Genomic DNA, 27,942 nt, shown 5'->3' on the forward strand with positions numbered 1-27,942 from the left:
ACACAGATTGCTATTAACTTATTTCCCAAATTACTAAGCTTTCAAAAACATAAGTAAAACTGCGATAGCTATTTTTTGAACAAAAATGATTTCAAATCTTTACACCTGTATTTACATAAGAGCTTATGAATTGTGCCTATAGATGGCACCTTTAAGGAGACCAGACAGGATTTTCTGTCCTTAAATGGGCACAAATTTAGTGATGGCGTCTTTCCAAGCTTCTTACTCGTATGGTTTTAAGTTTTTGAATTGAGTGTTATAATAAAACAGTACAGATTGTTCGTACTAGATTGAAGGTATTGGTAATTTCTCGGTTTGCAAAATCAAATTATCAGGTTGAGATAATTATCTTTTGCATTAGTAATAAAAATAATTAAAATACTTTCGTCATAAGAACATCAAATTTGACGACATTCAAAACAGCAAGGTGAGTGTTTTATTCATTTAACTCTTATTTAAGAGACAATATGCAACAAAAAAATAAATGAATAAGTTCATAGAATGCTTTTCTCACCTTAAAATGCTGGAAGGATTGATACAGGACCTCTGCCAACTATCTACAGGCCCTGGCCCTGTCTTCCGACACAAGCTCTAGCACATCAATTACTCACTGAAAATTAGCATTTCATTAATCAGACTTTATAAGTTTTACTTCACTTTTTCATTTTAAAAGATTATATATATAAAAAAAAAACAGCTTGAACAGAGCATCGCTATCTTTACTTTTTTCTTTTATGCCGCAGTTATCAGCTTTCATTTTCCTGCACATTCAACCATTACGTAATGACGAATTTCTCTGGAGGAAAATCAGGATTTCAACAAGACTTAACAGATTAGATTAGGAAAGAGGAAAAAATAAATACTGAAAGGAAATATTCTATATTGAAGGCCAGTTTTTCCTAATAAAACTGGTTAAAGTAGGTATGTTTTTGAATGTTTTAATGATTTTTATTAATTTGTAAATTAATCAAAAAACAAAATCGTAAATGTGCATAATTTGAAAATAAGGGTTAGCGCTAGGTGGTTAATGGATTTCCACGAGGAGGTCCTGGGTTCGAATCCAGGTGTTGGACCTTAAAATTCCTCTTTATAGTACCTTTTTGCAGCTCTCTATCTAGTGATGGACATGTCTGCAACCAAAAAAAAAAAAAAACAGTGCATTGAAAAAAGCTTTGAGCGCCAATATCCTCAGATATTGATGCGCCTGGAACGAAAAAAAAGTGAGAGAGAATAAAAAGAGATTCAATTCAGTATAATTTCAATTTCATTTCGAAATTTCGAAGTCTTATCTACCAAAAATTTCGGCACTTGAAAGAAGAGTAAACCTGGGGCGCTATCAAAGTCTTGCAGCTGCTTATTTCACCTGATGAAAGGCTGAACTGACTCTTAAATTTCTGTATAGTAGGAATTTATTTTTAGAATAATAAGCATACATCCATTTTGTTCATTTCTAAAGAAAAGATAAAATAACTTTACTAATTTCGCTCATAAGTAATATTTCAGTAAAAACCATTCCATTCCGAACAAACTGAACCATATACATCCTGGGGTCGTATGTGCTTAACGTAGTTCACGTGTTCAGATACCTTGTGTAGAATTGGTTTTTGAGTTTTTAAAATTTTCTCGTACCTTCTTGCTGCTTGATAGTCATTATTACTATTTTCATTACATGTACTGACTGTTGAAGACATTGTTGTAGGTAATAAACACAGGTCAGACCTAAGGACCTCTGCAAACTCTCCCTTCTTACATTGCTGCTACACGCACAGCACCCTAAATACTTCTCTCTCTCTCTCTCTCTAAACCACAGAACGACGAGATAGAGACCACATTGGTTAATCGTTAGCCATTTCAATTACTTTTAAATTCTTGCACGCAGAACCAGATCTAGACACTCCTGAGCATCAGGTTAAATTAGTGGCCATGAGATATACATGTGTGTAGGTTTCGGTAAATATACATTGAAAGGAATATGTACAGATATACCGGAAAATGTATACATGGGCGATCATATTAGGTAAATGTAGAAACAACGCATTAAGTTATGATCATATTTACTTTTACCAACAGTGCTTGGTAAATATGCATTTTCCAAAGTTGTGGTCTAACTTGAAAACCAACAAAATGAAAGCGCGGTTTAAAGTATGTTTAAATCTCGTGCTTTCTGATCGTTATATTTGTGTATGACGCAATCATATTTTAATGGAATTGAGGGGCTCTGCGATCATAAGAAATAAGTTATGTTAAATCAGCTCTTTGCAAATTAAAATAAATTAAACCTTTGTTTGAATAATTCTACATGAGAACAGATATTAATGAAGGTGTTACAAGCTGAGCGAAAAAAGTGTTTAAAACTCCTTCGAACTAACCTTGTTTGAAACGATATAGGCAAAGATAAACTGTTAATTTTTCGAACTGATGGCATTATAGTATTTTTTCAATTAAGTATAGATCATAAGATAAGATAAGATAAGATAGTAGACGGACGGGACCTAGCCCCATGGCACCGCAGCCACAAAAGACATTTTGTGCCAACCCCTTCTTAGTTCTAGTAAGCGAACCCTCCCCTCCTAAAGAGGTTGAGGACCTTCCCTACTAGTTCTTTTTGCGCTACTATCTCCTTCGGCCTCAACGTTCCAAAGGTTTCATAGCGCAAACGTTCGATTGCAACGCAATCGAACAACAGGTGAGAGGCCGTCCTGACATAATCTGCACAACGGCTCCGAGCTGATAAGCCCCACCTTGCGCAGATGCTTCTTAAACCTACCGTGCCCCGTGAATAGGCCTGTAATCAGAGTAATCTGATTTCTGCCCAAACACAGGGTCTCTTTGGATCTTTGCTTACACAGCCAAGGCATCAAGGTCTTGCTGTGTTTAACCCCAGGACTCATCACCCAGTTCTTTTCGTGCTCCCTCCAGATCCAATCTCTGAGAGCCGCACGGATCGAACCCCTGGTGACCCCCAGGACAGGCTCTGGACCAATGAAAGGAGTGTTAGCTCCATTCCTGGCCAGATAATCAGCTTTTTCATTCCCTTCAATACCCACATGACCCGGCACCCATTCCAACCGAACTTTGTTGTGCCGCGCCAGTAGTTCTAGGGCCTTCCTACATTCCCAAACCAGGGAAGAGGTCATTCTGAAGGATACGAGAGCCTTCAGTGCAGCCTGGCTGTCCGAAAAGATACGAATCTCCCTATTTCTAGGTTCCATCCGCATGTTTTCCTCAGCACATATTTTAATAGCAAAAACCTCGGCCTGGAAGACTGTGGCGTATCTCCCAAGAGATCTCTCAATGAGTACCTCGGGCTTAACCCCATACACTCCAGACCCAGTCCCACAGTCCATCTTGGAGCCATCGGTAAACCAAATGCCTCCCTTCCGGTACTGGTCCGTCCAGTTCACCTTCCATTCAGTCCTCGGTTTAATACACACCTGAAAAGCAGTCTCGAAACTGTATTTAGGACAGATACTGTCCCCTGCCATGTCAATAACCGGCCCAGGGTCGACCTTATCTGAAATACTCATATGGCCAATGCAAGAGCTGATACGCCTCCATTGACCATTGCTCGCCATTCTGTAGGCACTGGCCCTTGCCTCCGCCTGAATAACATATTGAAGCGGAGCCAACCCCAGCAGTACCTCCAGCGCTGCAGTAGGGGTACTACTAAAGGCCCCCGTGATCATCAGACAGGCCAGTCTCTGCACCCTTGCTAAGTATAGGTCATAGTAGTGAAAGATTCATGAAGAGTTATTTGATTAATACAAAAATATTAAATTTTGTAAAAAGATTTTTTAATTAACATTTTCTTCTCCACCATTTATATTTAACTCAAATTTTCGTAGATATATGATCACAATTCCAGGTAAATGTAAATTCACATTTTCTAAGATACTACGCAATGTTTTTGTACTCTGGTAAATGTATGTTTAGTGAAAACATAATTGATTCAATAAACTTACAATTTCCGGCCAAACGGGTAAAATTATACTGTTATCGACAAATTTATTATGCTTTTACGTATTTTCAGTTTACCGTAACAGAAACATACACGAATAGTATCAAAGATCAGATAAGAAGACTAATAATATTGGAAAAATTAGCAGAGTTGAGTATAATAGGTTTGAAACAAATGAAAAATTATCCTTATTCAACAGTTTAAATAATTCGGTTGTCAACATTTTTTCCCCCTAAAGGCGCGTCCACTTTGCACTGCTTCTACTAAATACATTTTGAACGTTTGACGCTTCCTGCAAATATATGATTTTTAATAACTGGATTAAACTGAACAAAATTCCAATTATAAAATTATTAGAAACCATAAAATCAAAATTAACACAAGCTTATATACAATATTCCAGCCAGTAGTACACTTGACGGTTATATCAATAAAAACAAATGGTAACTGCTAATGCATAAATGAGTATGCAGCTAGAATGGCAGAACCAATTTAAACGAGAGAGAGAGAAAGACTTTACAATATCCAACGATCCCTGTGGAAGCCCACGAATTGCCCAGACGTTAACTGTACATGGTTCTAACTGAACAATTCCCACCCTCTGAAAATAACCGCCACAGCACTGTTCACCGCTGGCTTTGAATGATAGCTAAATGGTCTAAACCTTCACTACAACCACACCTACTGCTCTAATAACATTGTTCTTTTTTAATTATTGTAAACAATAATAGCAAGAAAGGAACCTTCCTTTATTTATTTTTTTTTATTTATTCACAACCTTCACATACTGACTGTTCTACAATCAGATAGACTTGTTGAGAGAAGCCAGCTTGGGCTGGAACTTCCAGGTTAAGAATCGGGAGGTGTTTAGGAGGTCGGTTTGGACTATGTCGAGGATTGTCGGGAAGGATGGTCGTAGATAGGACTTAACCAGTGGGATTGGGAATGGCTGCAAGGTTATATTGGAAATTTACACAAGCGAGAATGGATTTTTTCGTATAATAGATTTAAAGTTAAATTGTAGAAGCGCATTGACAATATGATGGTCTTTTTGTTGCAAGGGTTGGATTCTTTGAAAGTTGGAGAGTATCGCGAAGCCCCACAGTTCGGCTCCATAAGCTCAGATCGGTCTTTGTAGTATGTTACACAATTTAGTTTGTTTTGTACATTCATAGCTTTATCTCCGGCCCAACATTAAGAACTATGAAAGTTGGCTTCTTAGAAGAGATTTTTGAAGAAAGGCTTTAAGATTGATTTTGACAAGAACTAAGAACCTGTATCATTACTTCTAATAAGCTTAAATTATGAAAACATTAGATAAATCTTTATTTACAACACTGACTTCATTAGTGAACTTAAAGTCTGACTCATTATCTCTGGATTAACTTAATGAACAAAATATCTTTCTAAGCTGCCCTCTGTTTTAAGTTCGTTTATTTTTAGTTAACTGGTAGTGCGTTATTTCTAAGAAAAGATAAATAATGAGAACAACTCATAACGGATGGATGTCTAAAATGGATTACATACATTAAGAAACGAATTGTGGGATTTTAGGGTTACAACTAGTGCGCAGCGTTGTTTTTTAAAAAAATAAAAGCGTAATAGGTGTAGATTTATTCAAATTTTTAGCAATGAGGTTTTTGATGTTAGACAACTTCGGGTAAACTTGGGTTAATTAGGGTATTAAAGAACTTTTGAGTGTTGGTTGTACTTGATTTTGATTTCAGGTTAATTTGTTCGAGTCTAGGTTGGTACTTATTTCGAGTTTTAAGAGTAATTTTTACAAAAATTAATTACACAAACTTAGCTTATAAAAGTTAACAACTTGCTAAATTAGTTTAAAATATTGCTACAAAACGTTTGCTTTTTTGGGTAACTAGACCTCTATTATTTGATATTTATTATTTGATCTATAGTTACAGGTATGTAGGAAGCGTTATTATCTGTTTCGAACAAATTCTTAAAATTCTCCCGATGTAAAATAAAAATATTTTACCATAAGTCTGGTTATGTTTACGAAACAAACATCAACTTTGGGCTGCTTTCTTATTTAGAAAACTCTTCCTACTGCCTTACTCCATTGATATCTCGCTTTTTTTTTTGTTTTTGTTTTTCCTTGCAAGGCACTCAATTGCTCTTCGGATAGTGTTGTGTTGGAAGGTTATTGAAAAGTATAAATCCACAGTAACCACTTAAAGTAACTAATCCATTCAATGAAGAGGTAATTCCGGCTGAGCAATTTTCTTTAACTAGACTTCAGAAACACATTAAGTGCCCTTTAATAATACACAAGAGATAGAACTGCTCAGTATAGAAAAAAAAGTATGTAGCATTTATAAAATTTTACAGTTGACAAGGCAATAAATATACAAATGTGGCATTTCAGAGGGAAGTCTTTCAGTTTTGCTCTTAAATAAATTTACCAGGAATAATGTTTCACGTAAAAGTTATAGTTCTGCCCACACACAATTGGTTCAGGAAGTTTAAAAAAACGCAGAAACCTTAAAAACAAGAAAATTGAAAAAAAAAAAACTGAAAACAAATCAAAGTGGTACTTCCAGTTCATAAATTTCGACTAAAACCTTATAGTGACTCCTCTGTTTTCCTCTTAAGTGAAATATAAAATTCAACATACTGCGCTTTTTTGCTTCAGAGTTACAGACACAAAGAGAGAGATCAATTTTTAAGGAAAAACATGTTTACCTACTTAAGGGACTTTAAGCAGATATTTTCGGTAAAACTCAAAATTGAAAAACTTTTCGATTTCAATATCTACAGAAAAACAAAAAGTAAAAAACTCAAAGACTAGAAAAAGTGGAAGAGTACTGAAAGTTGAGTGATTATGAAAAATAGATTTTTCCTGTTATATTCATGTGCAAAATTAGCAAAAAATTCACAAAATTGCTCCAGTGAAAAATAGAAACAACAAAAAAAGTTTGAATATATCCAGTAAATCAATACAAACAATACCATACTGTTGAATAATTATACACTTTAATAAGTTTTTGTTGATTATTTCCCTATGCATAAAATCATTACACTTAACTAAACACCACAGTTTCCACCTCATAGTTGTTAAGTGCGGCGACTCTGGTTTACTACGCAATTTTCTGCTTGTGTAGGAGTTTCAGTTAATTTAAACTAAACACTAATTTTATTGGTTGCAGTTGTAATTAATTTTGATTGTATAATATAGTTATTAAAATTGATTATGGCTTCTCATACGCGGAATCCTATTTTATACGCATAAATAATGTTTCTTAATAAAATTTATTTCTTTATGGCTTAACTGAAAAAAAGTTATTGAAGAATAGAACAGAATTAAATTCTCCTTCCTTTTGTTGGATACTATACTTCCATAATATTCGTTCGATAAAATAAATTTAAATACAGTTTGAATAAAAACATGAATACAAAAAATACAGCTGGAGGTAATAATTTTGTTTGGCAAGTCTGTGATTACTTTATATCCTAACAATAAATTTAAAATTTATATTTTACTTTTTATCATTTAGCTCTTCACATTTTAAGGACATTTTAAATGTAATTATTTATTAGTAATATTAGATAAAGGTTAAATAATTTTTTAGTTACTTATGATTAGGTTAAATGTAAATTTTTGATATTCCATAAATGTACCAGTTTTTTCAAAATTGTATATTCATAGGAAATCAGGTTATGGAAAAATATACCTTGAAGGTATAAAAATGATAGAGCTGTATAATGCTGTAGATATATTCCCTACTTTATCATCTTATTTTTTCTCAATTCTCCTTTTTATTCTATTCTCTCGTAAAATATTTTTAGAGTGCGAGTGTCTGGGTAATTACATCAATTGTTAGAACTGAAAATCCTCTTCTTAGAACCCGCCCATTCTCAAAATATGTGAAAATGACTTGGGAGGGGAGAGTTACAGAGAGCGGTAATCCCTGACCGCCTGCTCCCCTTTAGTTCTAGAACTTCCCCAGAGAACGTGGGGAATCATCAGGGATAGAGCATAATATTCCTCTTTCAGGATGAGCGCTCATTCTTTCAATTAAATTGGGCTATTCTCGGAATATAGCTACTTCGCTCTTCTTGGAACTTTCTTAGGGGGGGCTCTGGGTAGTTACTATGTTATGGGGATATCAGAAGAAGTCACCTAGATTCTTTTAGTGTGGTAGAGCCTATCCTCAGAATATCTGGGGAGTGAGTTGAAGGGGAGTCGCATATTGACTCCGGAAAGTATTTATACTTATCTCTTCCCTCTTTCTAGAATCCCAGAGAACCTGGGCGAGTTCCCTCTTTCGAGGCCTAAAAAATTATATTTACACATCTTGCCTTAAAATAAATATCATCAATTTAAATATCTTCCTTTAATTTATTTAACTGAAATAGGCTTGAAACCGTCAAACAACTTAAAATTAGTTCTTGAGATAGTCGACTCTTTCATTGTTCGAGTTCTCCAGTGTAAAATCTTACAGTTGAAGATTTTGCTGATCTTAAAGTTCACCCCAAAATGCACTATATTTTCTGAGAAACAAAAACGAATAATAGAAAGGCCTACAAATCTGCTTAGAAACTGCCTAGAAAATTATTAGTCATAGTAAAATATTAAGTTTAAAAAAAATACCATAAAGAAATTTCATCCCTTCTTAGGAATCCATATAGAGGATTGCATTTTTTCTTTTCATTGTCAGAGAAGATAATCCCAGAATTAAGTAATTCAAAATTTAGTCGTAAAGCTACTTACACTGTTTAAGTGAGTAAGGATTAAAAAAACAAGTAAACTTGAACAATTCCAGCTGGCCTACCACTAGAGTATAGGATGTCAAATCATGACTGCCTCATTCCAACAGTTCTACTTCGTACTAACAGTTGAATTTACTCAGTTACTCTGTCAAATCCGTTCCTTTATTAACGGTTGATAATTTTAGTCAATAATTTTAGGGTCCGAGAGGTTCTTGTTCTATTGTCTTTGTGTATTCTATCATGCTTCATCACATTATGGTATGGTACTTGCCGATTATTACGATGTATACCAAGTTATTGAAATTACCTCTAGTTCTTAATTTAGTGTTAGAGCTTCATTAAACTCTTCAATAGTAAATTTATCCTTTATTCTATTTATTCCTCAACTAATTCAATCTGAATTATCCGTTTCTGTCAATTATCAACGCTAAGTATTTAGAAAACTTATTCTTTATTTTTAGGTGCCTGTGAAAACATCTACTTCATGCACAGCTGTATCACTAAGTCCTTGTAAGTCTGCAGTGAGTATACAAAGTTTGTTTAAAATGTTTCCAATAAATGTTTTTCTGTATGTATGGTATCAATACGCCTAATTAATAATAATAAAAAAATCTGAAGTAGGATCTGACTTTTTAAAAAATATTTGAAGTCGATTCTGAAAATAGCACATTTGGGGTTAGCTTATTTGTTTAAAAGCTTATTGTCGGGTCCGATGGTGGAACCTAAACTAAATATCAAATTTGAAATTTCTGTTTTTAGTTCGACCTCTACAGGCCAGAAAAGTTGCATTGTTTTCGCAGAATTAATGAGTTTTCCAGTCAGGTTGTTTGAAAGGAATTTTAATAAATGGGTAAAAAGTTAAATTAAACAGTAATTATTGAAAACATTACTGTTTTGAGTTTGGAAGTGAACATCACATTTTGTTTTGTCAACTATAGTGAATTTCATAGGGTTTTAGTAGTGATAGATGGTGAAATGACGATGTTTGTTTTATAATGTGGGAGGTGGTTTGGTGTTGCACACGTTTGTATTCATTAATTGCAAACAAAGCAGGAAGTGTCATCAACGGGCGGGAGACATTATTTCATCGTTCTCTGGTTACATTAGAAATTTGCAATGTAAATCGTGTGCATTTATGAAACTGACGATCCGCAAATAAAGGCTATACAGGGTCCAACATAAAAACATATACATATATGATAAATGATAACTTCCCCACTCATTGAATGTAGTTATATATATGTACATAAGCTATAGTGTTTACAAACTGTAGTATTAGTTATATATTATTCTGGGGGTTACTTTGTTGAAAGATTATCAATTTGTTGATTCAGCAACATGTTTTATGGCTTCTGGGCACCAAAATTTTGCTCTTAGTTGTAAATTTGGTTGTAGAATTATGAAAACTCGTGAGTTGATGGCACCAAGATTTTACGCACATTATATAGTATCAAATGCAGGATTATTTCTTGCATCTTTTTTACGGCCAACTTCTTTTAGATCCTGTTTTAATTTACTTTTTTTATTAATTGGGTCTTGAAGGGTGACTTTATCGTGTTCAAAATATGTTTTTTAAAAAATTGTTATAGGAATTAACACCGGCATTAATTTTCCATCTGTCAGTATAATAATGAGCAATAATCGTCTTAATAATAATATATATATTGCTGACCCTTTAGATTTTCTCTTCTTAGTAGCTTCTTTCAGCTTTCTATCCTGTGATGGAGAGTGTTGACTGTCACGAGAGAGGTCTGGAGACTGGCAATGCATTGACAAAACTTTGGGCGCTAATAAACTCATTTAATTGAAAAAGACCCAGAGGTAGATCTCATAATTATCTAGTCACTCATTGTCACTGGCATAAGCGCTGAAGAGGAAGTCTCGTGGCCGCTGGTATTTGAGCCGTGTAGGAGGTTTGTCAGGTAGAGTGTAGGATTAGTGGCCACGGACAAGATGGTTTGGGAGCGTGGGCAAGTATTGAAGAATCGTTTAATTATTAAATAAACTTTATTTATTTATTAATTTAATAAAGTTTATTTAATTCTGAGAGAATCAGACATTTTCAGGTCCTCATGAATGGTGTGATATAATACAAAGAACGAAGCGCTGACAAATATGCGGAGAGTTGAGGATTAATGATGCAATTTGATGCAGTGGAAGTTGGAACGCTTGTCTGACCACACAGTTCAAAGCTGTAAGTCTAAATCGACATAATAAGTAATAACAGATCGGAACGTTTGTCTAGGAATTTGCTTTTTAAGAAGATCACAGGTAAGTCTGATGTCTAAAGTACAACCCAAGGAAGTGCTTGACATTGGAGGTTGGAAGGGGAGTCTGGTTGTAATACTGAGAAGGAAGAGTAATTTTGCGGAGTGTGAAGGTAAAATTCTGGCACTTGATCCCAATTATTTTTAACCTCTTTTTGGTAAAGCAATTTGTTATTTTTAACTTGTAGTTGTGATTCTGCATGCTTCTGTAAGAACTAAAGGGATCTAGAGCAGCACAAATTATGGCTGAATCTTCTGTTTTGATTCTTAGTTAATTCTTTTATCTGTTAATGAATACGCTCACGCTCTACCTACTTGGCTGTTCAACTCAGCCAGAACAACAGTTTGAATATGCTAAACGTTAGTATATCCAATTAATATATACGCTGACAGTTAACAGATGCATCATTTGACACAGAACACAATTTGCAATTATACTAATTACTAACAATGAGATACGTCATTGTAAGACATTACATATTTGTTGCATTAATATATTTACTGTTATAACATAATGTACACACTATATGTTTGTGTAATATGTGCTAAATAGGGTGCTAGATTTGTGGACTAGATAATATCAAAATCATTAATCGTCTTCTTATAGGTCAATATTTCTAATTTCAGCTAAAGGATTAGAATGGAGTAATGCCTGAATATTGAGCTTCCAATGCAGTCACAGAGTGTCACTCCCGATCGAAGGCCTGCTCAACATCGAAGTAGATTCCCTAACAGCATTCCTTCCACTCGAGAGAGGAAGTAATGATGTCCATAACGTGATTCATTGCTGAATAGGTAGAATGTTGCTTTCTGAAGCCAGACTGATGTTTGGAGATTACGTCGGATGCTTGACGGTAAGGAAGTATTTGTTTTAAAAGTTGTTTCCACCTATAATGAGAATTAAACTGATAGGACGTGTTAAGATTGAAACCAAGAGATTGGTGAGATGGTTAGGTAAAGAGTTGCGAATAAGAATCGCCTTGAGCAAAATGTGATTACTACATAATAAACGACTCACACTCACAACAATGATTCTGTTCTGACCTGTAGGCGTTTAAGTTCAGTTGCGTCAAACCGATTTAATTTTGAATCCTCTTCACTATTGCCAGCGCTTTGTTCTTGTATTCATTCTCGATGGCCTGATAATTCTTTTCCGCACAGAATTATTATTCCGCCATTATTTAAAATTTTGTAAACTGCGAGATGTTAATATAGATTCTTATAAGTTGCCATTTACTAAGTACGAATGACTTACCTCCCTGCCACCCTGATTACTTGCTAGTTCCACTAGTAATAAGAGTTTAAAAAAATATATGTGAAAGTTCTAGTTCATGAATTTATTTATTGCTTCCATCACCCAATGTTGTAATGTTAGAATAATTTTTTCTTATTTTGATTTAATAAATTCAACGTTATTATACGTTCTTTTTCCAAATGTTTTACTTTGAATTGCATGAGATTAACTGATAAGTTTTCCTAAACTAAAAATATGAATTTCTATATTATTTCGCTTTTCTTTTTCCTACTGTTGCTAGGTTTCATTGTAATTCAAAAAACTATCTTGAATGATTTCTGTTTCTTCCAATCATCCAGTGAAAATATCCTAAGATTGACTATTTTATCCTGTAGGTGATTCCATTTAGTAACCCAATGTAAATGTATTAACTGATTCATTTTGTACCCACCCGTCAAGAGCTCTATAAAATTGATGTGTTTCATATTGACATAATGTGTTTCACCAAGTTTGTTGCAAGGAATAGGTTTATAAAAGTATTTAAATAAATTTTATTAGATTAGTTTAAAATAAATGTTTAAAAAGTAATTTCTATTCAGAAAGAATACAGATATCCAGCGATCTCTATGGGTGATTCAATAAATATAAAAATTGTAATTTTAAATGTTATTAAGAGAGAGCGCTACAATCTGTTACATACCTATTCATTGTAGCGTCTTGTATAAAATGCTAGTTACTGACTGTAAGTTTGGGATGAATTCTTAAAATAAAATTTTACATTGTTAAAAACTTTTATTTATACCGGTTTATAATGAGTATTTTGGTTTCTTTTTTGCCCGTTAATCACAGAATCTTATAAGTTATTAGTGAAGTTTGTTACCGATTCGTCTGGAAGTAGCTGGTATTTACCAAGATTTGTTTGGCTTATGTACTTCAGGCAAAGTACAAAGAGCAGTACAATGCAAGTATATTTGAGTGGATAGTGTATGTTGGGGCGTAACTGTACCAGTTAGTGTACACTTTTACAATACAATAACAAAGGAAATTGCTTTTTAGGGCAGTTTAAGAAGTATACATACCCAATAACTTTTATTAGAAATATTATTCTAGGAGAATTCGTTTAAACATACTCCTAAAAGTGCTGTTCATTGATAACGAATTTTCTTATATTCTGTTTAATTAGCTAAAATGCTAATTGAAGAAAATCGCGTAACCGCAAGAGTGAATTTCAGTCAATATTACTATATCATAGGATACTTCCTATGATTTCCGCCCACCAAATCAATGGTTTACTCGACACTTTGTTTTTAATTTAAGACGTTTTAATATCAAAGGTCATTAGAGCTGGAAGCATTGCCGGGACAAGCGAAAGCCTTTTTACTGATTGCACTAGAGTTTCTTTAATTGTTAGTATAAAAATGTTCCAGAATAATGGTAATGACTTTTATAAAGGCATTTCTCATTACAAGAACTGCACTGATACTTCAATGTCACATATATAATTTGGAATCTGGGGCTTCATAAGCGAAATGAAGTAGTGTTTTTCGTCATGTCGTTCACAAATAGGAATTCGCTCCACTATCAGCGTAATGTTCCATCTCCAGTTGGATAATGATCCCATACACAAGTAAACAGCCAGCAGTAAGGGGAACTTGGTGTATTAACTTATGTAATTACATTATGCTATCCAATTGCTTTGTAGATTCCTGTTATTAACTTCAGAACGATTAACCTATTTTTAATGATTGAGGAAAATATTAAGGTTCTATTTATCTGTTCCATTGTCACAGACTAATTCTTATCACATTTATTTCACGGTAAAAATACAAGTTTTAGTCTCTGAAACAAATTTTATTGTTTTTACTAAAACTTCCTTTCTTAATCCATTTTAATTTTAAAAATTTTCCTTATCATTTCCTACAATTGCGAATTGTAATTTTTTATTGTTTCCCATGTTAAGCAATTTATTTGTGCGCATTGAATTTGTTAGCATATTAATAACACTTTTTTTCTGAGGAGAGGAAATATCCGACATATTGACATTCTAACTACTTTCATAGCTTCTAATACCAGCCATTGTCAATATTTATTGGGGAAATAACAGTCCTACTTTTTTAACATAATTCATCTTTTTTAGATCTTCAATCTTAGCTTCTTCCGCTTGTTTCTTCTCCAGCCCAACTAGGAAATAGTAAACTTTAATGGGCTACAGACCCTTGTTCGCTCTGTTCTTTGTCCAATGTAGTCTTTATTTATTTCGAAGAGCCGTGGTTAAGGTTCTCTAAATATTTTCTATTGGGGAATAAATTCTTAAGGGCCCAGAGCCCCATAATAAAAGGATACGCCCCAATCCAAAATCAGTGATTAATAAGCAGATTTTTTACGTTAGAATTATAGTTAAATTTAACAAGGACCACAGTTCTTTATGATCAAACTGTGGAAATAACGAAATTAAATTATTGCTCTTTTCTTTCTTCGTTTATATTTTGTAAGGTTATGTAATGTATAAATTTAGTTACGTCTTTAGATATTAATCTTTTTTTTTACGTACGAAATCTCAGTAAATTAAAATGTAGTTACGTAATAAGTAAATGCAAATAAATTCTTAAACTGTCACAGTGGATTTCCGTATTTCGCCTTCCTAAAATGTTATAGTCGTTACCTTGGACTTCCATTATTCATTCGTCACTATTTCGCTTTTTCTTTGGTACTAATACTAAGTAAATAATTTTGATTTTATGATCGATCCCCTGAGTATAAAAGTTGTTGCAAGTTGTTCTCGATCTCTTTTTGTGGTCAACATAACTAAAAATAAAAAATCGCAGAAAGTTCTCCTCTGAAATCTCATTTGAACAGCTATACCACCTATATATATATATATTAATTAGTAGGAATTAATTATTTCAATAATTCAAAATTTTAAGATAATTCCTAGTAAATTCCTAATCTAGATGTTTTCATTGTTTTTAGCATATTTTATTTTCTCTAAATTAGAATCTACGATTTCATTTAAATCGAAGGTCTTTGGAGTGGAAGTAATTCTGAAGGGCGAGTGTGTTAAACTACTGTCTTTGACCAATTTGAAAAGGTACTTTAACGAGACTGGTTAGGAGCAACTATTGTATAGACAGTGTGAGTTGTGAATGAGAGATAGGGTTTCTATTGGGTAGGTTAGAGGCCCGAGCGTTGCCAAGGTCCCTATGCCTTAGAGCACCCGTCTTGAAGAAACATAATAAATTTCATGCCCGCAGATCTATAGTTTTATTTTTAAAAAAATGTTCTACAAGAATTAGCCTTAAGTTCGATAACTTTTTTTGTAACGAACAGCATCTATTGCCTGCCGCAATCTGGTCTTTATCTAGGTGTGTTTCATTTTGGATTGTCAAAGCTTATGGTAGATCCCACTTTATGCAGTTCTATAGCTCCGTAGCACTGACGATCCAATACATGTATATTATATATATTTTTTTCTGTTTTCTCTTCATACTTCTTGGAAGCTTCACAGAAGGTTCCAATTGTGCGATGCTATGTCGACATTGTTGGAATGCCAGCAGTTGAATCAATAATCATTTTGTAAATTGTGCCTCCCTGATTGGCTCGAATGTGCCTTATTGCTCATTGCAAGGCGGAGTTGAAGAGCACTGGTGAATAATTATTTTTATATAATAATATTATATAAGTTTGAATAGTGTATGGGTTAGATTTTAAGCACCTGAATTAGTATGTACACATTTTCTTTCTAAAATGCCATATCTTATTTTTACTTAGTTATTAAAGAGTCCGATATGTTCACGTACACCTTTATATTAATCTCCTAATTGGCGGAAACTTAATCCCTGGTATTAATTTGTACTTCTTAGTTGGACGTAAAGCCCGCCTGAAAAAATGGGCATTACTATTCTTAGAGAATTTAAAAATTGTTATTTCTAGTAAAATAAAATTATATCAACATGTTTTATCAAATATTTGTGAGAAGCGCTTCTTTAAATAACCACGAACGCTCTTTTTGAAGGTTTGCAAAAATCAATAAAAAATTAATTACAGCTCTATCACGTTTTCAGTTATGATTTTTTAAAAAGGTTTGATTTGATCAGATAATCTTCGCTTTTGAATTCCCTAGAAAGGCTATAATAATAAACTATTATTAATTAGTTTATCAGTTTGAGAAAGCATATATCAGTATAAAATTATCTCTCTTGTAAAATTAGTTACATTAGCATGTTTTCATTAATAAATAAGTATATTTATATATATACATGTATATGTACATATATATGTATATATATATGTATATATATGATATGATATATTATGTATATGATTTTTACTTAACTTTGTATTTAAATTTTACGTATATTGATCTATAACTTGAATAATTTTTCTTGGAGAATTTGTTTTGATGAAGTTCTTAGGAGGTACATTGAACTTACAAACTGAATAATTTGTATAAGAATTAAATATGTTTTTAAATTTCTAGGTTTGAAGCATATAATATATTTAAGCTAGAACTTGGTTTATAGTTAGAAAAAGTCGCTTGAGTGTTCACATCGAATATAGAACTAGATTTCTTCAAGCTATACTCATTGCTAATACTTTTTTCACGAACTCTGTTCCATAATTCTTTACTTTCGTAATCAATTTCTAATCCCTCATTAGTTGAATTATTTCGAGAAAGTGTTGTAATTATTGTCTTTCCTAATCTTGATATATATGATCGTTCTGGATATTGGGAAAATTAGCCAGAAAAAGAGATTCAGCTTTTGAAAAAAACATCAGATCTTGTAATTACAAAAATTGTTGGCTCATGTACGTAATATGTATAATTTATAAAAGTTATTTCAAAATAAAGATTAATTTTCATAAACTGTGAATAATTAAACATTTTATGTACATATCAAGGACTACTGTTTATTGTTGTTACAAGTGCTGTATTTAATTGGAACCATTAGTGTTTTGTTCATTAATTTTCCTGGCGGGTTTATCTTCCATTTGCTGGAGCTTCCCAGTTTTTTTTTTTCTTTCTCAAGGTTATAAAAAATATGTATAAAACTACGTCATGAGGACGAACGCGAGACTTCTTTTTGATCATGTTCTTCTTTTTCATTTTTTTTTCCTGAAACAGACGATTAAAAAAAAAAAGGGATGAAAGATAGATAAATAGAATGTGTAGTATCGTATCTTTGATCACCAGCTTCCAAACGAGCTTAAATTTTTATAGAGCTTACAAGGTAAGAAGCAAGAACAAACATGAAACTTTTTTATTGATAAGAACATAATTTATAATATTTATTGAATAAATTTGTGAGTTCATTGCAAATTTTTCACCATTGCTAAATTCATAGTAGAATCTTAATTGTCAAACTGTGACTACAAAGTTACCTTTGTTTGTTTGTTGTAGTCTTAGTAACAAGATTCATTGAGCTGCCTAAGGCGAAATTTCTACGCGTTCCGGTTGTAGAAGGTTGTAAGGTGTTACTAAGAGTTTCTACAAGAGATCGAGCATTATCTTGATCAATAAGGGCATCAAAACTGGTCTTACATCTCGTCGATATTGAAGCATTGAATCTGCCTTAAATAGAAATTAGAGATGTCCTAAATCCTGGGCTATGTCACTTCTTCCCAGAATGTTTCCATCGTCAGTCTTCATAGGCTATCTTCATAGGAGATCATTTCTCATAGACAAGAACGGAGCCGTTATTAACTCCATTCTTTTGCCGTCCGTGGTAGGTAAGAGTGAAAAGCATATGACGCTGAACGGCGTTATTTCGTTTATCCAACCCAATGAAAACTTCTTTCAATACTCATTGCCGATAGTGATGAGTTTCGCAATGAATCATTTTTGAAGATGTCCACAATCAGATCGACAGAACTCTCTAACACTGAAATTTCTTTTCTCTATTGTAAAAGAATGGTTCCGATCTAAATGACGCGCAATTTCTATTGGATTTTTGCAACTAACCAACTTCATGCAAATCACGGCTTCGCGGAAGTTCTGTGCTATACTTTCTAATAAAATTCTAGACCTGACAAAGACTGATTATTTTATTGAATAAAACTTCACATACGACTAATTTGTTTGTGTATCAATGCAATCTTTGTACTTTCAACTTCTGTCAATTGAAATTTTGCCCCAATAAGGTACCTGTCATAAATGCCGTAATGCGTGTGATTGCATCTTCTACAACATTACTTAATTATCCAATCATACCATTACACTAATCTTAGAAGAAATCTCTATACTGTTCCTGCCATGACTCATTTGAAATATTAATAGAGAAGAAAAATAAAATTATGGAAACTTAAGCAAAAAAACATTTATAAAATATACCGCAGGCCCTCATCACAGCTGCGTTGATCTCTCCACGTAATTTTAATTTCTGAACCAACGGTAAGTTTGACATGTAAGGCAGTACACTTCTTAAGAACAACATGTCGTCACATTCTTCTTCTTCAACAATTTTAATGTCAGGTATTTTACGAAGTTTAAGTCTTAGTTGATTTACTTCATTCTGCTCATCATTAACTGGTTCACTTGATGGTACTGCTGGTAATTCTAATAATATAGATTCTGTTAGGTCCGACAACATATCTTGATCCGAATCTATTAGATCCATTGTGTAGTTTTAGCCTCTAGAAAAATAATTGAAAAATTTATGTAGAATTACGCTAGCTTCCACGAACTTTTACCAATTGACTAACATACATCAGTTAAGAGGTCATAGAGATTTATGGTGGTATCTTTTGGCAGTTCTTATTAATTAGAAAAGATATTAGCTCAGTGGTTAATGCGCTGGAATCATTTTGTAGAGGTCGAGGTTTAATACCAGTTGGTCCACCTTTGATGTTCTGTTCCTAAAAGGTTCTTACTGCTAACTATGTGGTGTTGGTCTGCGTTGTTTCGTAACACTGTCTTGAGGCAGTGCTCAGAGAAGGTAAACAACTGGGTTGTTTTAATGACCTCTGACGGGTGACGCGCCTTAAAATATTATACAGGGTGAGGCAGCATAACTTCCTTTTTTAAAAACTTAATAAAACCCATTGTATGAATCAGAACATTTTTATTTGTTTTTTTTATAATGTAGGTGCATGCTTAAAGTTTTGTTTTACATAGTTCTGAAGATAAAATCAGATAGGTGACGTCCCCCATTCTCCATACACTGAGTAAAGCGATTTTTGGCGTTTGCATGACTCTTGCCAGCATAACAGGCGTTATGTTGGCAATTTCTTCCTGGATGTTGGGCTTCAAAATCTTGTAGGGTCCTTGGACGGTTCACATAAACACGGGATTTCAAAAAACCCCATAGAAAAAAAATACAAGGGGCCAAATCGGGAGAGCGGGCCGGCCACTCCAAATCGCCCCTAATGGAGGCCTGCCAAATTGAGGCGCTCTGGGAAGTGTTCCCTCAAAACAGCCATCGATGCTCTTGAAGAGTGTGCCGTTGCACCGTCTTGTTGGAACCAAATGTCCCCTAAGTCCACCTCATCTAGCCGTGGGAAAAACAATTCCTGTAACATGTTTACAAACCGGTCCGAATTCACTGTTACTGCGACTTCATTTTCCTCAAAGAACCAGGGACCAATAATTCTAGCTGAGGAAATTGCACACTACACTGTGAGTTTAGGTGATTGCAAAGGTCTTTGATGCAATTCAACATCCAGGAAGAAATTGCCAACATAACGAACGCTTGCTATGCTGGCAAGATGGGATTGATTAAGTTTTGAAAAAAGGAAGTTATGCTGCCGCACTCTGTATTTTGTTATTACTGTTAATTTTTCATAGTTATGTAATATGTCGTAATTATTATGTAGTTTATAATAATAAGATAAATTTAAATTAATTACAATTTTATATTCTTCAACTTAAGGTATTCTTTGATTAGTTCATAAACTGTACTTTAGATTATTAAAGCAACAATTCATGCTTGAAGGTGTCCTGGAAAGCAGCAGTCTATTTTACTGAATAAGATTTTAGTATTTTTTTCGCGCACAAACAATTTCAATAAAAAAAAAACTATTTAAATTGTGGTAAGCAAATGTGTGCAGTTGTTGGCGCCACATTCTATTTTTCCCATGTTAGAGGATATTTTTTTCCAAATATAACATTGTTTTTGGTGTCTGATTCATTAATCCAATAGAAAGTAAAGAATAATGCCCATTTCAGTCATGCCTTTTCATTTTGCCGAGCTATTCGACCTAGCGACTAGATCATCTTCAGGACTGTAGAACATATTTTACAATGTAGTTATAATAAATGTATTGTAATAATTTTTAAACTAATTCTAATGAAATTCATTATAATACAATTATTATAACTACATTGTAAAATATGTTCCACGGCCTTGATGATGACCTAGTCCCTAGTTCTTTTCTTCCCATTAAAACAATTACATTTAGCCTGATAAAAACAAAAGTAATTTCATGATTTGATTTTTCTATCATAATTTTATCACTTTTTACTTGTTCAGAAATTAATTTTAACATTTTTTGAAAGTATGTTCGAAGAACACATAAATAATCATCAATCTAAAGGTGGCCTCTTACAGAAAAATGTGAATGCCTCTAAAAAAAAATTCTTGCTCACTCTATTGGTCTCTGTGATTATTTAATTTTCAGAACCAACCAATTTCCAGCGTTACAGCTTATGGTGTGAGTGTGAGTATAAGTGTAAGAATGTATGTAAAACTTACCGATTACTAAAATTTAGCTAGTTAGTGTATACTTTTTAAACACTACTTAAACATGTTTACAATCATATGAATATTATAATTACAGCGCCATTTCTAATTTCTGATTTTTTTTTTTCTTCATTTCATTCGATTCGTTTCCATAGACACAAAATGAACTGTAATAATTCTGAATGTTTCAAGTTTAAATTGCATTGAACAGAGATTGCAGGATTATAATTGTTATTTTTTAATGTTTTTTTTCCCAGAAGTTTTATAAATATATTGTTTATTAATTTTTTATCTTTTTTTTTTTTTTTTTGTAGGATGCACGCACATGAGTTAGCGTAAACTAGATTTTGTATGACTGCATTGACAAGCAGGTATGTTCATCTGTTCAAAGATTTTTTTTTTTGTAAGAAATATTCTATTTCAATGAAACCAGCTTAACTTTTAATCATTTTATTAATTATTTTTTCTAACCTGAATTTTAGTAACATATTTATTTCTTCTTAATATTTTAAAAGAGGTAGAATCGTAAAGTATACTGCAATAGAGATCCCACTCTTCCAGAAATGTTATTAATCAATTTTCCCGGAAAAACGTTTTTAATGAACCTTGTCTATTGACATGAAAAATAAAATGGGACATCGTCGGAAGCATTTCTGAAGTGGAGAAAGAAGACTTCTTTGAGAGCTTCCTGCTCATCTTATCCATATTTCTTGCTGCGATCTTTCTGTTGGTATTGTCTAAATTTCTAATCAAACGAATGTTGATTTTTATAATTTTCTTTGGCTACCTCTTCTTCTCTTTTCCGCTTGTAGTGCCTCTGAAGTACTAATCTCTCCTATTTTGACTTAATGTCTAAACCAAAGATACTGATTAATTTGTGTATTAATGTGATTAACCTAGGACTATCCCTAATTTTTTTTTTTCCGATGGCAGTAAAGCGGATTTTGTTTTTGCTTACGTTGCCTTATTTAGTGCATTTCTTTCACTTCTACGATAGGCACCTTAGTCTAGAGTTGAGGATCTGTAACTCACTTGAATAAAGAAAAAAGAGAGAAAATTATTTTTAGCACAGACAATTTGATGTCTGTAAAGATACTATATAAAAAAAAAGTAAGTTACCTTGGCACCTAAAGAGAATTTTTTTTGTCGCTTTCGTTTGTTCATGCTTAAACCTGTTTCTATCACTTCTCGGGACTGATTTTTTAAAAAAAAAAAATGAAATAAAATATTGTAAAGTTTTTCTAAAAAAAAAACTTTACTTACACAACTAATGCCTGCCACTAGTTATTAAATATGTGGGTTTGATTAAATAATAAAACTCGCTAAAGTTGTAAGTAATAACCTGATTTATTAACACGTTAACATTACTCACATTAACATTTACAAGCAACTAACGCTATTCATTACAGTCACCATTTGCAACAGTCACAACAGTTTACTGTTACTTACTCACTTCGTAACGCCACAAAACTGTTCCCCGACTGACCACTGGTCCGCACTGCACCGAATTGCACTAGTCTCAGCTACACTAACACAGCTCTACTCATCAACTGACTAATAACTATAAACTCTAATAACTCCTTAAAACTTGCTTAAAAACTAGATTGAAACTCAATTGAAAACTCCCTTGAAACTCTTCAAACTCAATTGAAAACTGACTTCTCCAGCTGTGTCGGCCTCCTTTTAACTGCGTGCCTCCCTCCAACTGGGACTGCCCTCCTCCAACTCTCTGAGCATAAGTTTCCACGCCCTCCTGACGTTCATTGGCTGGAGAAAACATACTGCCACCACCTCAGCTGTGAGCCGCCTCCTCCCATTCTCCGTCTCTCTCCAACTCCGTCTGTCTCACTCTCACCTGTCAATCACTGGCTGGGAAACACATATGCCACCACCCCAACTGAGGCCTTTCTCTTAGCTGGCTTTTACACAGGTCACTAACTCCTTGAACAATCTAGCCCTTTCCTTTCTAGTTCAAGTAAAGACCGGCCCTTTTGTCTACACAGTGGTGGCCTGTTACCGGCTTTAGTCGCTTAACCCCTAGAACAATCTAGGCCTTTCTTCTTTGCCACAAGTAGATACCGCCCCTTTTGTTTATGCAGTGGCGGCCTGTTACTGACTTTGGTCGTTCAACCTCTAGAACAATCTAGGCCTTTCTTCTCCGCCCAGGTCAACTTCGTTACACTGCTCCCCTCTTAGAACTGTTCGTCCCGAACAGAAGTCTCCTTCGTGATGTAGGGCAGCAATTGGTCCAAGTGCACCACCTTCATCTTGGATCTGGGCGTAGGTTGGATCTCGAACACCAGGTCGTTGAGCAGTGAGACAGTGGTGCAAGGTCCTACCCAGCAACTTAGGAGGTTTTCCCTTTTTGCGGACACGTTTAAACGCCCAAATTTTCTGGCCTCTCCGGAACGTTCTTCCGATGACCTGCCTGTCATACGATGCCTTCTTCCGGTCACCATCCTGCTTCATCTGGTCGCGTACCTTTTCACGCACAGCTCTCAACTTACGGCGAAGTTCCGCAGTACAGCTATCCACGTCCGATTCGTCCGTCTCTTGGCTGCCAAATAAAATGTCTCTGGGTAGTGGAAGCTCCCTACCGAACACATCGCTAGCAGGTGTCCGGCCAGTGGTCTCCTGAACTGCCGATCTGTACGCGATCGTTATGGGAGGTGTATGTACAACTCAGTCCTCCTGATGTTCATTCCCCAAAGACCTCTGATGGCCTTCTAGGGTCCTGTTGATTCGCTCCAGCGGCGTCGTCCGAGTTCTCCTGATGCCGAGGATCTGGTAGACCGTCGATGCTGCAGCTGCCGTTGACGCGTCCTGATCCGCTAAGACGTAGGCCTCTGCCCACATACTGAAGTGGTCCATCGAAAACAGGTTACAGCGCATTCTTCGTCTGTAATCAGGAGAAGGTCCTGCCATATCGCTGGCTATCCTCTTGCACGGAACTCCAACCTTGTATTGCCTCAGGGCACCATGGGTTTCGCGGCTGGGTCCCTTCCTTGCTACCCTCTCGGTGCACCGACTAGCCCAGTCTGCACCATCTTCCTGGTAGCCTACCCAAGAGAACCGCTGCCTCCGCTTGGCCCATGCCCTCTTCACTCCAAAGTGACTCCCGGTGATACCTCCGTGAATTTCCGACAGCTCCTCTTCTTTCCTGTCCACACTTTTCCGGTCTCGCGACAAAATGCCCATTTCAATGGCGAGCGAATTCCGCTGGGCACAGTAGCTCGGTACGTCCCGACTGCTAGGGACCACTTTCCGGACCGCTTCCTCCTGACACTTGAGCACAGACCCCGTGTCCTCACCCAGAAGTTGTTCCTCCCTGGTTGCTTCAGGGCTCCATTCCACTCCTGGCTGAACAATAATGGTACTCTTACCTCGGTCTTGCTCTTCCTGTCCGCTGCAGTTTTCCAGCGCTCCTATGCTTTCTTATGACCACGCAGATTCTTGAACTTCTACAAGGCTATTTCTTCCTTTAACCTGGTCAAGTTCACCTGTACATTCCGACCTGCTATCTGCGTCGTCCTTGCTGCCTTCGTCTTCTTCTTGTATGTTGTCTGTTTCGGCCTTCCTTTCTCCTGGTATCTCGTTTTCCCTTTTTATTTCTCCATTTATTTCATCTTTGCCTGTTCTAATCTCGAACCGCCAGTTTTTCAAATCTTCAATCATCTCAATTTGGGTTTTTTCCATGTTTTTCAAACCTTCTATCATCTTATCCTGGCTCTTTTTAAACTCATCTTGGCCCTTTTTCATTTCTCTCACATCTTCTCTCATCTCCTTCGCCAGTGCTATTAACTCCTCCATGTTTTACTTCTCTGCGTAATCACGGGCATACAACACTCGTCGGTTTTCCAAAACTTTCCGGCAATTCACCCGAACTAATAAAATCAACACTTACTCGTTTTAGCGGTTTTCCTAGATCCCACTTCTGACACCAATGTAAAGTTTTTCTAAAAAAAAAAACTTTACTTACACAACTAATGCCTGCCACTAGTTATTAAATATGTGGGTTTGATTAAATAATAAAACTCGCTAAAGTTGTAAGTAATAACCTGATTTATTAACACGTTAACATTACTCACATTAACATTTACAAGCAACTAACGCTATTCATTACAGTCACCATTTGCAACAGTCACAACAGTTTACTGTTACTTACTCACTTCGTAACGCCACAAAACTGTTCCCCGACTGACCACTGGTCCGCACTGCACCGAATTGCACTAGTCTCAGCTGCACTAACACAGCTCTACTCATCAACTGACTAATAACTATAAACTCTAATAACTCCTTAAAACTTGCTTAAAAACTAGATTGAAACTCAATTGAAAACTCCCTTGAAACTCTTCAAACTCAATTGAAAACTGACTTCTCCAGCTGTGTCGGCCTCCTTTTAACTGCGTGCCTCCCTCCAACTGGGACTGCCCTCCTCCAACTCTCTGAGCATAAGTTTCCACGCCCTCCTGACGTTCATTGGCTGGAGAAAACATACTGCCACCACCTCAGCTGTGAGCCGCCTCCTCCCATTCTCCGTCTCTCTCCAACTCCGTCTGTCTCACTCTCACCTGTCAATCACTGGCTGGGAAACACATATGCCACCACCCCAACTGAGGCCTTTCTCTTAGCTGGCTTTTACACAGGTCACTAACTCCTTGAACAATCTAGCCCTTTCCTTTCTAGTTCAAGTAAAGACCGGCCCTTTTGTCTACACAGTGGTGGCCTGTTACCGGCTTTAGTCGCTTAACCCCTAGAACAATCTAGGCCTTTCTTCTTTGCCACAAGTAGATACCGCCCCTTTTGTTTATGCAGTGGCGGCCTGTTACTGACTTTGGTCGTTCAACCTCTAGAACAATCTAGGCCTTTCTTCTCCGCCCAGGTCAACTTCGTTACAATATATTTTTGTGCCGTTAATTGAAGAAAATAAGATTTTTAATTATTTAAAGCGTTATTTAAATATAAAATAAGTGTTTTTGTTTAAAAAAAAAAATAGAAAAACCTTTTCCACAGGCGACTTGTTTTTCTGGGAATTGCAGCTCCATAGGTTTTGTACATTTGTCTTCTACAAATGTCACAGTGGCGTACCTCCTAGGAAGGCCTATCAAAAATATAAATACTTAAAAAAAAGTGCATATAAGTAATCTGTGTCCGTCACATAATTTTGAAATGCTTGCTCTGCGATAATTCCGAATGTTCACAAACTATAATGTTGTATGTGCCATGGGAGCCACTAGTGCACTCATCGGCAAGTCTTAGAAAAGGTGAAGCATCTCTACTGTATGTCAAGTGGTTGTTTTAAATTGAAAACCTATCGAGTTTTTTTTTTTTGCTTTCTGTCAAAAAGTTCGTTTTTAAATTTTTGTCATACATAACTTTCTTGCTTTAATGTTAATATTTGTTAATATGGTTGAAGGTTGAAGGTTGAAACGAATTCTTATTGAATTACTTTTAAATTATTTAGTTTTTTGTTTTTCTTATTACTGAGTAAGCATTAGGTAACGATCCCTCTATAATTCAAGTAGCATTATTAATTATAAGTATTGGTGAAACTTGTTTTAAAATAACCTTGACAATGTAATACGTAATTCAGATTTGAACCACTAATTTCAAAAGAGAAAGTAAAATAAATATAAAAAATGCTGCTGTTGAGAGAAGAAATATTTGTATTTGTTGGAATGAAATATTATAACTGGTGTCAACATTCCTTCTTTTACTACTGTTTTCAAGGTTCTAATTCATAATTTGCCCATTCTTTATATTATTTGAATAAATTAGAATAATCAATTGGTGTAGAGATTTCGACTTCAGTTACATAACCGTCTCGCACTACACTTGCTGACTGAGTCAACCGTCTCGCACTACACTTGCTGACTGAGTCAGTAATACTTTACTAGCTATAGAAATTAAAAATTTTGATATTACCATTTAAAATATTATACATTTCCTTCTCCAATTATAGCCCTGAGATTTACATGAAAGAGGATGTCATACTGAAGGTTTCCAAAAATAGTTGTTCAAATAGACGGAGAAGTTTGAATTATTTTTATTTTATTCATTACCTTTCATTTAATTTTATTTTTAATCAAAGTCAAAGTCGCAATAATGAACAATTGAATGCTTTAAAACATTTAACCACGTAGACACACACGTCAACCACGAAAATATTTTTTACCTTGATAAAGTTAATGTATTGTCGTAATCTTGGTTGTAATACCCATTTTTTTCTCTACCTAAAATACTGTTTTCACTTTTTTGTTTATCAAGACTCCAACGATTTTGTTTAAACATCGTATGGTAATTGTATTTAGGTGGATTTCTACCTTTATTTTAAATATTTCATATGGAAAATCCGATCAGGCCCATTTCGAAGAGATGAAGGTTTGGGCCTTTTCTAAAGTAATATTTGGTCTAAACCTCTTTGTATTATTAAAAGTTGTTGGTGAAATTCCTAGTTTGTAGAAAACTCTTACTTCACAAGTGCATTTTTAACCCTCCATCGGGTGCAATATTTTTGTAACACCATAGGGCGCAACTAATCTGTGAGATCAATGACCCAATAGCTGTTAATTTCATCAAAAATGTTTTGGAAACGTATGGAAAATTTCAGTTTGTTTTTCTTAAAAAAAAAAAAAAAAAAAAACGTAAAGTGGAACAGAACATTAATGTGAATAGAAAAATCACAGTCATTCCTAATTTTGAGGTGCACATTTATGAATGATTGTGTGAGGTGGTTTATTAGCATTATCCAAGAAATTTTTTACGCATTGATGCCCGCTATGTTCAGAAGAGCGAAAGAATGACCATGAAACATCTCCGAACGTTTCTGTGGACGAAGTAGGTTTTTTATCCGACAATTTGGTTACTTTATCTGTACATACACACTCAAAATCATCGGCATCATGATCTTCTAAAAATTAAAAAAAAAAAAGCTTGTTTAGTGTCCGAATCCCCTTCTCTTTCTTCTATTCAATATTATTCAACAAAAGACACTCGTTGCAAAAATAGTCAATAAGTAGAAAACTGTCTTTTAAATGATAATATGTACTTTGAAACAGTTTTTGATTTTTCAATTTC

At 34.7% G+C, this 27,942-nt stretch overlaps 1 protein-coding gene and 1 long non-coding RNA gene across 6 annotated transcripts in view; one reads left to right on the forward strand and one right to left on the reverse strand.

Annotated features, from left to right (window-relative positions):
- The first annotated feature begins 202 nt into the window (after positions 1-202).
- Positions 203-27,942, forward strand: part of LOC141452794 (uncharacterized) — a 42,635-nt gene continuing 14,895 nt past the window's right edge. For all 3 annotated transcript variants that reach the window (XR_012457625.1, XR_012457623.1, XR_012457624.1), the window contains exons 1-6: positions 203-427; positions 744-921; positions 9,151-9,210; positions 10,756-10,883; positions 11,584-11,810; positions 21,180-21,236. This is a non-coding gene — a long non-coding RNA (uncharacterized lncRNA). The remainder of the gene's footprint in view (positions 428-743; positions 922-9,150; positions 9,211-10,755; positions 10,884-11,583; positions 11,811-21,179; positions 21,237-27,942) is intronic.
- On the reverse strand, positions 17,072-27,920 carry LOC141452793 (uncharacterized). Of its 3 annotated transcripts, none has more exons than XM_074125229.1 (3): positions 20,878-21,157; positions 18,519-18,820; positions 17,072-17,303 (listed from the first exon to the last, which is right to left on the reverse strand). In XM_074125229.1, the coding sequence occupies exons 2-3, from the start codon at positions 18,802-18,804 to the stop codon at positions 17,245-17,247; spliced, it is 345 nt and encodes a 114-aa protein (XP_073981330.1). In that variant the 5' UTR covers positions 18,805-18,820; positions 20,878-21,157; the 3' UTR covers positions 17,072-17,244. The 3 variants fall into 3 exon arrangements, 2 of the variants coding, with proteins under 2 accessions (XP_073981330.1, XP_073981331.1); XM_074125230.1 differs by lacking the exon at positions 20,878-21,157 and adding an exon at positions 20,033-20,122; XR_012457622.1 differs by lacking the exon at positions 17,072-17,303 and having other exon boundaries at positions 20,878-27,920.

Source organism: Rhodnius prolixus, unplaced genomic scaffold (genome assembly GCF_049639745.1).
Source record: "Rhodnius prolixus isolate KJV_2025 unplaced genomic scaffold, Rpr scaffold_3, whole genome shotgun sequence".
Taxonomy (NCBI): Eukaryota; Metazoa; Arthropoda; class Insecta; order Hemiptera; family Reduviidae; genus Rhodnius; species Rhodnius prolixus.

Excerpts from the sequence above, each read along its gene's own strand:
- LOC141452793 (XM_074125229.1), bottom strand. The coding sequence starts at position 18,804 with ATGGATCTAATAGATTCGGATCAAGATATGTTGTCGGACCTAACAGAA. Across the intron at positions 17,304-18,518 it reads AGCTGTGATGAGGGCCTGCG|GAAAAAAAAATGAAAAAGAA; the intron begins GTATATTTTATA and ends CGTCTGTTTCAG.